This window comes from Canis aureus, chromosome 8, assembly GCF_053574225.1.
Source record: "Canis aureus isolate CA01 chromosome 8, VMU_Caureus_v.1.0, whole genome shotgun sequence".
NCBI lineage: Eukaryota > Metazoa > Chordata > Mammalia > Carnivora > Canidae > Canis > Canis aureus.
This window is the reverse complement of record NC_135618.1, coordinates 27,647,298-27,659,357: the sequence shown is the minus strand read 5'-3', so window position 1 is coordinate 27,659,357 and position 12,060 is coordinate 27,647,298. Positions and strand designations below refer to the sequence as shown.

The window sequence follows — 12,060 nt, the reverse complement described above, 5'->3', positions numbered from 1 at the left end:
GATCGAATCCCACGTCGGGCTCCCGGTGCATGGAGCCTGATTCTCCCTCTGCCTGTGTCTCTGCCTCTCTCTCTCTCTCTCTGTGACTATCATAAATAAATAAAAATTAAAAAAAAAAAAATGAAGGTTTAGGGGATCCCTGGATGCATGGTCCTGGAGACCTGGTATCGGGTCCCACGTCGGGCTCCCTGCGTGGAGCCTGCTTCTCCCTCTGCCTGTGTCTCTGCCTGTGTCTCTGCCTCTGTGTGTCTCTCTCATGAATAAATAAATAAAATCTTTTTTAAAAAATTAAAATCGCTGGAAAAATGGACTAATCAAATTTGGGATGGTTTGACTTAAAATGTAGGCCATTAAGAGTAGACATTCACTATGGAGTGTCTGCTGCTACCAAAGGAGACATGGTATAACCTATTAAGTTGATATAGACAGAAAAAAAATGTTTTCAAAGATGAGCTCCAAAATCACAAGAACAGGCTTAAGATAGAATGGTTGATCTGCAACTGAGCTGTCTCTCACATGTAGCATTTTCCAAAATGAATATATACCAGGAATACTAGATTCTGGAATCTTTGTATGAGGAATTAAAGGTTATAATACTATATATAAATAGTTTAAATATTTGTTCAAAGGCAATCCTTCAATATATGAGGTGTTTTTCTTGTTTTAAGCTATTCACCTTCAGTTAGAAAAATGATATATTTAAAGCCTAAAACATAGCATTTTATTATTTTTTTTAATACTTTGTTTATTTATTCATGAGAGACACAGAGAGGCAGAGACATAGACAGTGAGAGAGGCGGGCTCCCTGACTCGATCTCAGGACCAGGATCACACCCTGAGCTGAAGGCAGACCCTCAACTGCTGAGCCACCCAGGCATCTCTAAAACAACATTTTAAAATAAAAGCTGTAAGATTAAAAAAAAAAAAAAAGATTTTATTTATTCATTTGAGAGAGAAAGAAAGAGAGAGAATGAACAGGCGGAGAGGTAGAGGGAGAAGCAGACTCTCCACTGAGCAAGGAGCCCGATGTAGGGCTTGATCCCAAGACCCTGAGATCATGACCTAAGCCAAAGGCAAACGCGCAGCTTACTGAGCCACCTAGGCACCCCTGTATTAAGATTTTAAAACAAACAAACAAAAAAAAAAGATTTTAAAACAAAGATGAAAATTTCATCATTTCAAACTTTCTCCATTTAAGTATCTTTTTTTTTTCTTTTTCAGTTTCACTTAGGTAAAATTAACAAGTAAAATTGTAAGGTATTTAAGATGTATATCATGGGTATTTGATATACCAAATCGTGATAACAGTTGATAGCACTGAATCATATAATTGAAATTGCCAAGTATTTTAATCTCCTTTTCCAGGAGGAAAATAGGTTATTTGTAACATCTTCTCTAAGAACTGAGAAATCAAGAATAAAGTTCCTAAGTCTTCAAATAGTGAGGACCGAAACAGGCTATGTACACCCTTATGTCATAGGCTTAAAATTCCATATTCTTCAGTAAAAGGCATTCATTTAAAATATAATGTTTTAAAAGGCAAAAATCTTGCCAGGTATTTGTATCAATGGCAGATTTCATGAGTGGCTTATTTATTTAACGATATGTAGTAATATTTAAATCTAACAATATAATCATTTAAAAAAATCATATTAGAAAGCACTTAAAACTTACCAAGTTGAATGTTTCTTATCCACACTGATTGTTTGGTTTCTTTTAAGATTTTCTCAAAGTAAACCCCAGCAAAACCACTTGAAAAACATGCTGTGAGTACTGCCATGAGGCCTACAAACTGAGAGCCAGCTGACAGTTCCTTAGAATCAAGCTCTTGAGAATCTGAGGGCCACTGAACAAAAAGAAAAACAAAACCAGAGTTTAGTTCTTATATTTTACAAAGTGCATTTTTAGAGTCCACTCTCAGACCTTAAGATAAAAGTGCAACCAATACCATTCTTGGGGATTGCAGAGGAGAGCTTCTGAAAGAAAACCTTAGAATCATTTTAATTGTTTCCCCCTGTGATATTACTGTTACAACTCACAATTTCTAAAAATTCCCTAAAAAAGAAAAAAAAAAGTAAATGCACAGATGCACAAAACAGCTTCCTAAGAAGTTATGTTGTAGAAATTCAGAGTGTGAACTGTTAGAGTAGCAAAAATGAGTCTGGAATTGTGGTAATTATGGAAGGTCCATATGGTATCATGTCAACCACTGTGAGCTTTATCCTATAGATCAGTGTTCCTGAAACTATCATCTTCATGTTTTTTTCATGTTCTACCTGAACTATTGATATTTTCATCTAAAACACCTCACTTTTTGGGATGCCTGGATGGCTCAGTGGTTGAGCGTCTGCCTTTGGCTCAGGGCGTGATCCTGGAGTCCCAGGATCGAGTTCCATATCAGGCTCCCTGCATGGAAACTGCTTCTCCCTCTGTTTATGTCTCTGCCTCTCTATGTCTTTGTGTCTCTCATGAATAAATAAATAAAATCTTTTTAAAAATAAAAAAAAAACCCTCACTTTTTAAAATATAATATCTACTTTAGCTTATCCTTAGCAGTATCTATGAAAATATGGGTTTGAAATGACAAGTTAAATTTCTGTAATATTCATTTAAAAATAACTACTAGAAAATTTATTCAAGGGACGCCTGGTGGCTCAGCTGTTGGGTGTTGCCTTTGGCTCAGGTCATGATCCCAGGATCCAGGATCGAGTCCCGCCTCGGGCTCCTTGCAGGGAGCCTGCTTCTCCCTTCTGCTTATGTCTCTGCTTCTCTCTGTCCGTGTCTCTTATTAATAAATAAATAAAATCTTTAAAAAATAATAAAAATAAAATTATCCAAGCAGCACCTAGCTGGCTCAAATGGTAGAGCATGCAACTCTTGATCTAGGGGTTATAAGTTTGAGCCCCACACTGTGTATAGAGGTTACTTAAAAATAGCTTAAAAAAATGCTTGCGCTGTTTTAAATATACATATACTTATTCATGATAGACATACTACACTCTAGGGAAAGTAACAGATATACCACATTCTGGATGGCAAGAAACTAACATGACTGGATTTGTTTTTAGATAAACCATAGTGGTTACTATGTGGAGTTTGAGTTTTAAGGGATGGGTAAGAGTGAAGTAAAAAAAAAAAAAAAAAATCAGGAGGCAAATGATCCTGTGAGAAACAAAGAAGACATGAACTGGGGAAGTGATAATAGAGACAGTTAAGACAAGAATCAAGAAGCATTAGAAAGCAGAATCAGGGGCACCTGGGTGTCTCAGTCAGTTAAGGATCTGCCTTCAGGTCAGGTCAGGCTCTCTGCCCAGTAGTCTGCTTCTCCCTCTCCCTCTGCCCCTCCCCCCTGCTTGTGCTCCCTTGCACGCTCTTGCTCCCTCACTCTCTCTCTCAAATAAATAAATAAATAATATATTAAGAAAGAAAAAAGAAGGCAGAATCAGCAAGGTCTTAGTGACCGATTATATATACAGGCAGAAGGAAGAATCTAGGCCAACTCCTAGGCAGAGTAATAATGAAGGAAAAAATAGAAACAAGACAGGTTTGGTGGAGGAACAGATAAAGTTTAGTTTTGGATATGCTTAGTTTATAAGTCCTATTGACTCAGCAAGCTAAGATGTCCAACAGATACTTAGATATACAAATCTGAAATTATATGTGGTGACATAGACCAAGGAACCATGAACATTTAAGTGTTAAAAACTACAGAATGGATGAAGTCTCCAAAAATAAAGACATAATTTAAGGGAAATAACAAGCCTACCAGCAACCCCAGTATCAAGAATCAAGGAAGAGGACCCCAGGAAGGAACTCCAAAAAAAGAATCATTTGAAAGATGAGAAGAACCAGGAAAGAATGGTTATCAGGGAAGCTGATAGACAATAAAAAGGGAGTGATTAATAATCTCAAATGCTCAGACATCCAATAAAAATCAGATTTATTTCATATACAGTATCTTATTTCCCTACCTAGATTGTTCATTTTTTAATGTCAGACAATTTTATTTTTATTTATTTTAATTTTAAGAATTTCACTGATTCATTCATTCCTTTGTTTAAATTCCACTTACATTAGTTTTAGATGTACAATATAGTAATTTAACAATTCTAAAAAAAAAAAATAAAAATAAATAAAAAAAAAACAAAAACAATTCTATATATTACTCAGCACTCAAGATCAGTGTACTCTTAATCCCCTTCACCTATTTCCATATCTCCCTACCTGCCTCCTCTCTGGTAACCATTAGTTTGTCATGTATGGTTAAGGGTCTGTTTTTTGGCTTATCTCCTTTTTTCTTTATTTTTTTGTTTCTTAAATGTCATATATGAGTGAAATCATATATACATACAGAGTAGACTCAGGCATAAGAAAGAATGAAATAAAAAAAAAAAAGAAAGAATGAAATCTTGCCATGTATAACAACATAGATGGATCTAGAGAGTATAAGGCTAAGTGAAATAAGTCAGTCAGATTTTTATTTATTTATTATTAGTTGCAGCCCCAATGTAGTATCTTGCTCAAAGGAAGCCCTCAAAAAATGTCAATTGTGAGAATAGGCATTTACTCACTTCAACAAATAACAGAACCGTATTCTCCATACACAATAAATAAGGTTTTGAAATTGTGATAAAATGAAAGGTATACTTATCTTGCTTGAATAGTTACCTGTACAAAAGCAACTCCTGTCATCAAAATTACCAGGGAGAGCCACTGGTACACACCTAATTTTTTACTAAGCATAGACACAGAAAATAATGCTGTTGTAAGAATTTTCAATTGATATGTAACCTGAAAAAGAAAACAGGTAATATTATTGTTTGTTTGTCTGTTTCTTAAAAGAGCCACTAGAAATATATTCTAAGTACCTGATACGTAGCTGCATCCAGATTTGACAGTGCCACATAGAGTAAATTATTCTGAAGAGTATATATCCCTGATGGAATGGCAAGTTTAAGCGTTTCCATAGGTTTATTAAGTATTTCATCATGTAGTATTCGATTCAGTGCTCTTAGACTACATTCTTAAAAAGAAAAAAAAAAAAAAAACATGAAATGAGTAAAATCATTAACTCTGAATAAGTTACATACTCTCCCAAGGCTTCAGTTTTCTCAACTGAAGATAGAAATAGGCCTACATGTTAAGATACTTTTAGATCTAGGGATGCCTGGGTGGCTCAGCCATTGAGCGTCTGCTTTTAGCTCAGGTCATGATCCCAAATCCTGGGATCAAGTCCTGCATCAGGCTCCCTGAGGAGCCTGCTTCTCCCTCTGCCTATGTCTCTGCCTCTCTCTGTGTGTTTCTCATGAATAAATAAATAAAATCAATTTTATTAAAATTTAATTTAATTTAATTTAAAACTGGGGGGGGGCAACCGGTTGGCTCAGGTTGAGCATCTGCCTTTGGCTTAGGTGATGATCCCAGGGTCCTGGAATACAAAAAAGATACATAAATCCCCAAATACAGGAGAAATCTAAGGAATCCTACTACTTTGCCAATAATAACACTTCATAGATTATTTTCTCTCCCAACCTTAAACTTGGAAACTTTTTAAAAATGAAAATATTGTTTAAAGATTAATACCTAATAATTATCCTTTCCTCACCTTAAAATAATAATAGTAAAATAAAATGTAATTAAAAATTACCAAGATCCCTGGGTGGCTCAGCAGTTTAGAGCCTGCCTTTGGCCCAGGGCATGATCCTGGACTCTCGGGATCAAGTCCCACATCAGGCTCCCTACATGGAGCTTGCTTCTCCCTCTGTCTGTGTCTCTACCTGCCTCTCTGTGTCTCTCATGAATAAATAAATAAAACATTTCAAAAAAAAAATCACTATAAGATTTTTTCTTAGATTTAGCAGAAAAAAAAATTTTTTAGAAAAAAAATAAAATTTAAACATTTTTAATTTTATTGTTTTTTTTTTTTAATTTTTATTTATTTATGATAGTCACAGAGAGAGAGAGGCAGAGACACAGGCAGAGAGAGAAGCAGGCTCCATGCACCGGGAGCCCGACGTGGGATTCGATCCCGGGTCTCCAGGATCGCGCCCTGGGCCAAAGGCAGGCGCCAAACCGCTGCGCCACCCAGGGATCCCAAACATTTTTAATTTTAAATAATTAATGCTATCACATATTTTTTCACACCAGCAGTTTAGGGAAGGTCTTATTTCATGTTCCTTCCAATTCCTGTTATTGTCAGTCTTTTTATTTTTGTCAATCTGAGGATAGTAAAATTGAGTCTGTGTCTTTAATTTTATTTCTCTGATTGCTAGTGAGGTTGATTTATATTTATATATTTTATATATTTATATAAATATATTTTTATGTATTTATCTTTTTAAAATCTTTTTTAACAGATTTTATTTATTTATTAGAGAGAGAGAGAGCATAAAAAAGAGAGAACATGAGTGGGAGGAACAGAAGGATAGGGTGAAGCAGGCTCCCCATCAAGCAGGGAGCCCTACCCTACCCAGGGCTCAATCCCAAGACCCCAGGAACATGACCTGAGCTGAGGGCAAATGTTTAACCCACTGAGCCACCCAGGTGCCCCTAAAATCTTTAAATATGTTCTCGGCTATTCAGGTTTCTCTTCTATAAATTGCCTATTTGTATCTTTTGTCCACTTTTCTGTTGAGCTGCTTGGCTTTTTCTTATTGAATTGTTTAAGCTCTTTGACATTCTGGATATTCATTATTGGTGGTTATATGTGATATAAATATTTTCTCTCAATCTCTGGCTTATCTTCTCACTTGGTTTGATGTACAGGTACTTTTCTTTCAAATGTACCCCAAATTATCCATTTTTTAACAAGTCCTTTGTATTTTTTTTTTTTTGTATCTTATTTGAAATAATTCACAGTACCAAGGTCCTGAAGTTTTGCTTTTTAAATGTCAATCTTTAACCTACTGGGATTTTTTTTTTTTTTTTTACGTAATCTCTGTGCCCAACGTGGGGCTCAAACTCAAGATCCTGAGATGAAGAGTTGCACACTCTACTGACTGAGCCAGCCAGATGTCCCTGTAATTTATTTTTGTGTATGCATGTCTATTTGTACTTGGTTTACTAAGAGTTGGTTTTATCACCTCTCTCTACAATGCCAACTTGTCAAACATAATTTTGGACCTACAATGCTAAATAAGTGGATACTTCCATTCTCCAAAAACACTACTTTCTCATCATTCCTATTACATTTACATAGATTTTTTTTAACAAAGATTTTATTTATTTATTTGACACACAGAGAGGGGGGGAAAAGCAAGCACAAGCAAGGGGAGCAGCAGAGGGAGAGGGTGAAGGCTCCCAGCTGAGCAGGGAGCCCAATGCAAGGCTCAATCCTGAGAACCTGAGATCAAGGCCTGAGCTGAAGGCAGACGATTAATCGACTAAGCAACTCAGGCACCCCACATTTATATGAATATTATTCTACCTTACTGGTGACTCAGTCATCTTCTTTTTTAAAAACTACCAGATCTAGACTGTTTTACAGGTGAAACTCTGGTTTTTTAAAAGATTTATTTATTTATTTATGAGAGAGAGGAAGTGGGGGCGGGGGAGCAAGGAGCAGAGGGAGAGGCTTAAGCAGACTCCATACTGAGTGCAGAGTCTGACACAGGGCTTGATCTCAGGACCCATGAGATTGAACCAAGCCAAAATCAACAGAGGGATGCTTAAGCAACTGAGCCACCTAGGCGCCCCTCACTCAGTCTTCTTTTGCTGGTTCTTCCTTCTCAATCTGACCTCTAAATGTCAGGAATGCTACAGAACTTAGTCTTTGGCCTTCTCTTCTCAGTATTTAGTAAATTACTTCATCCAATCCTTGACTTTAAAGACATATATAAGCTGACAAAGCCCATATTCATAATTATACTACTTAATATCTCCATTTAATTGCCTTATAGGCATTTCAAATTTAACATGGCCCAAAGAGAAACTTTAATTTCCCCTTAACTTATTGTCCATATATCATTCACTGCAGCACTCACTCACCCAGTAATTTAACCTAAAAACCTAGGAATTATTCCTCAGACCAGATTCCCCATTTCCTTGACCTTCACACAACTAATCTACTAGCAAGTCACATCAGCTGTAGCTTAAAGACATCCATGTGAACCAAATCAATACCACCTTGGACAAATCTTCCATGATCATTCTATCATTCTGTGATATGAAGTGATATGAAGACCCCCCTCCTACCAACACACCACACAGACACTCACACACATACATTCTTTCCTTTTGTTTAACCACACCCTTAAGAACACTCTTGCGATATAATATGCACAGTCTGTCTTAGAGATATGACTGACCCACACCTATTCTTAAACATTTTCCTCTTGAATGATCTGTCCCCCAACATGTACTCTCTAGCCTCTAGGGGCTAGCTATAAAAGCAAGTCTTAAGGGAGGTGGTATTGTAGAGATCTACTCCTCTTGCAGCCACCCAAGACACCCTTGTCAAGCTGGATTTGTCAGCCTTTTTCTTTAGTCTTAGAGCTCCTTCAGCCTTTGGAGACTGTTTTGCATATACCTCCCATTCACAGAACAACATCTCATAAACATTGCCTCTTCTCTAGCAATGTAATCTAAGCCACCATTATCGCCTTGCCTGGACTAGTGCAATAGCTTCCAAACATGACTTCCTGAACGTATTCTTGTATCTCCTCTGCTGTCAATATGGCTACTGCATTGGCCCTTCTGTGTGTAAAACACAGTATTTTAGGACGCCTGGGTAGCTCAGTGGTTGAGCATCTGCCTTTAGCTTGGGGCATGATCACAGGGTCCTGGGATCAAGTTCTGCATTAGGCTCCCCACAGGGAGCCTACTTCTTTCTGCCTGTGTCTCTCCCTCTCTCTCTCTCTCTGTGTCTCTCATGAATAAATAAATAAATCTTTAAAAAAATAAAATAAAACAAAACACGACATATTTTAAACATTTCAATTATTCCCTTAGTTTTTATGGTGAAATTTTTAGCCCACAAAGTTAACCTACGTTGTCTGTTTTTGTTGTTGTTGTTGATTTTATTTCTTTATTCATGGGAGACACAGAGAGAGAGAGTAGAGACACAGGCAAAGAGAGAAGTAGGCTCCATGCAGGGAGCCCAATGTGGGACTTGATCCCAGCACTCTAGGATCACGCCCTGAGCGGACCGCAGTCACTCAATCGCTGAGCCACCCAGGTGTCCCCATTGTCTGTTTTCTAAATGCCAATTCAATTTCTCTTTGTTTCATTCTCCTCCCAGATCAATATGCTACAGCTACACTGGCCATCATGATAGTTTCAAAAGTATACAAACAACTTTTACAAACAACATAATTAAAAAATGGAAAGCAGACTTGAACAGATATTTCTCTAAATATACACAAGTGGTCAATGAGCACGTGAAAAGATGCTCAGCATCTTTAGTCATTAGGAAAAATCAAATTAAAACCACAAGATACCACAGCATACCTACTAGGATAGCTATACATTTTTTTTTTTTTTTGTAAATGGAAAATAACAAGTTTTGGTGAGGATGTGCTACAATTTAAAAAAACAAATAGAAATTAACAAGTGTTGGCAAGGAAGTAGAGAAATTTGAACCCTTGGACATTGCTGGTGGGAATGTAAAATGGTGAATGTGCTGTGGAAAAGCCTGGTGGCTCTTCAAAAAGTTAAACCCAGAATTATCACGTGACCAAGCAATTCCACTCTAAAAGTATATACTCTATAGATATGAAAGCAAAGGCTTGAACAGAGACTTATACATCTATTGCAGTATTAATCAGTGTTCATTACAGCATTATACACAATAACCAAAGATGGGAAAACTCAAGTGCCCATGAATATATTAATGACTAAAATTTTATATATATACCCACATACATATACATACAATGAAATATTAGTCATAAAATGGAATAAGGTTCTGATACATATTACAATATGGATAAACCTTGAAAACATTAAGTTAAATAAGCCAGACATAAAAGGAGAAACACTTTATGATCCTATTTAGATAGAATATCTAGAATAGGCCAATTCATAGACAGAAAGTAGATTAGAGATTTCCAAATGGCAAAGGTAAAGGAGAATGGGAGGAGTTATTGCTTAGTGGTTATAGAGTTTCTGCTTGGTGTGATGGAAGTTTTAGAAACAGATAGTGCTGATTGTTGAAAAACACTGTGAATACAATTAATGCCACTGAATTATACTTTAAAATGGTAAAATTCATAAATTGTAAAATTTATGATATACATATATGTCTAAAAATATATTTTACTACAACTTCAATTAATAATGCAATATACCCAAAAAACACAGAATTGTACACTTCAAAATCTGTGACTTGTATGGTACATGAATTATATCTCAATAAAGCTGTTTCAAAAAAAACTATGTCAAATTAGTCACTGCTGGACTAATCAATGCAGGAAATAAAATAAAAAGCATTGACTTTAATTATAACTTCTCTAAATTTCTACATTTCATAATTATAGAATTTACTCTTATTCTCAATTATAAATGCAAGAAACTATATTTCATAATTATTCCATTAAACAGAAGACAAAAATCATAATGTAGATCAGAATAAAATATCTTTGTTACTAGACTAAAACTGTCTTAAGAAAATGAAAAATATATGGGGCACCTGGGTAGCTCAGTGAGTAAAGCGTCTGCCTTCAGCTCAAGTCCTGGGATGGAGCCCTATGTTGGGCTCCCTGTTCAAGGAGTTTGCTTCTCCCTCTCCCTCTGTCTGCCCCCCACTTATGCCATGTGCACTCATGCTCTCTCTCTCAAATAAATAAAATCTTAAAAAAAAAAAAAAAAGGAGGGACGCCCGGATGGCTCAGTGGTTGTGCATCTGCCTTTGGCTCAGGACGTGATCCTGGAGTTCCAGGATTCAGTCCTGCATCGGGCTCCCTACGTGGAGCCTGCTTCTCCCTCTGCCTGTGTCTCTGCCTCTCTCTCTCTGTCTGTGTGTCTCTCATGAATAAATAAATAAAATCTTAAAAAAAAAAAAAAGAAATGAAAAATATTGAAATATTCTTAATACTGTGACAATAGTAGATAAGGCAATAGTGTTCTTATGTGTAGTTACCAATATATATTTATGTATATATCATATGTAAATAACACCAAAACAATCAAGTGAATTGCAAGGACTTAAAAGCAGAAAACCAAAAAACTTACTGCTGTCTTTGTAGACTAATAAAATGCAGGCCATTATTTTCAAAAGTTCAGCAACAACCACTGCTGTAGAAGATAGATAACGAGGTCCCTCCTCTTTTAAAGTCCTAGAATAACGCATTGTTAGAACCAAACTGGTAGTCTGAAAGACTAAAATTCCCAAGGAAAGGTATTTTAGGTTGGTAGACATTGTTTTATCTTCATTTGCCTGAAAAACAAAATAAGCAGGGCAAATAAAATTAGAAAACACAGAAACATATATTAAAAATCAGTATGAGATGTCTTGTTCCAGATAAGGTAGAGTTAAGTACATTCTACTCTTTTCTTCCTGCTAATTACAACTATAAACCCTGGACCAAAGACAAAAAAGTAACTACTATAAGGTTCGGAGGTGAAGAAAGTAAGACAAACTGGCTAGAGACCCCAGATCCTGAGTGATAACCTAACAGTGAATTCCCTGAAGACATTTTGTTACCTATGTATCTCACCCCCCCACCCCCCCACCCCCCCCCCACCCCCGCTGCCATAACAATTTGCAACCTGGAACCACAACAGGTTGCGAGCAAAGATAAACAAAAGGCCCAAGAAAAATACACTGTCTCCAACAAAAGGAATAGGAAGATAGTAACTCTGCAGGATGGAACCCTACTAACTGGGTGCTATGTAATAGGGAACAGAGACTTGCTGACCATCCCTACCCTGCACTAATGAGGGCAGAGATGGTAGCCCTCTTCCCTCCCACCAGGGGCTACAGCTACAAAGACTACTGAGGCTGAGCCTATGAACCATTCCTGCCTGATACAAGGTGATTGTCAGCAAAGAGGAGGCACCCTTCCTCCTCTTCTGGTGACATTGTCTACTAATAAAGAAGATTTAAGTAGGAACCAAGGTCTC

General features: G+C 36.7%; 1 protein-coding gene across 8 annotated transcripts in view; it reads right to left on the bottom strand.

The window, feature by feature from the left end:
- The window catches only part of SLC35A3 (solute carrier family 35 member A3), a 54,835-nt gene that overhangs the window by 14,818 nt on the left and 27,957 nt on the right, over positions 1-12,060 (bottom strand). For all 8 annotated transcript variants that reach the window (XM_077905581.1, XM_077905582.1, XM_077905583.1 and 5 more), the window contains exons 2-5: positions 11,170-11,374; positions 4,869-5,023; positions 4,669-4,791; positions 1,675-1,846 (exon numbers count right to left, since the gene is read on the bottom strand). In XM_077905581.1, the coding sequence (XP_077761707.1) occupies positions 1,675-1,846; positions 4,669-4,791; positions 4,869-5,023; positions 11,170-11,356 (637 nt within the window). In that variant the 5' untranslated portion in view covers positions 11,357-11,374. The remainder of the gene's footprint in view (positions 1-1,674; positions 1,847-4,668; positions 4,792-4,868; positions 5,024-11,169; positions 11,375-12,060) is intronic.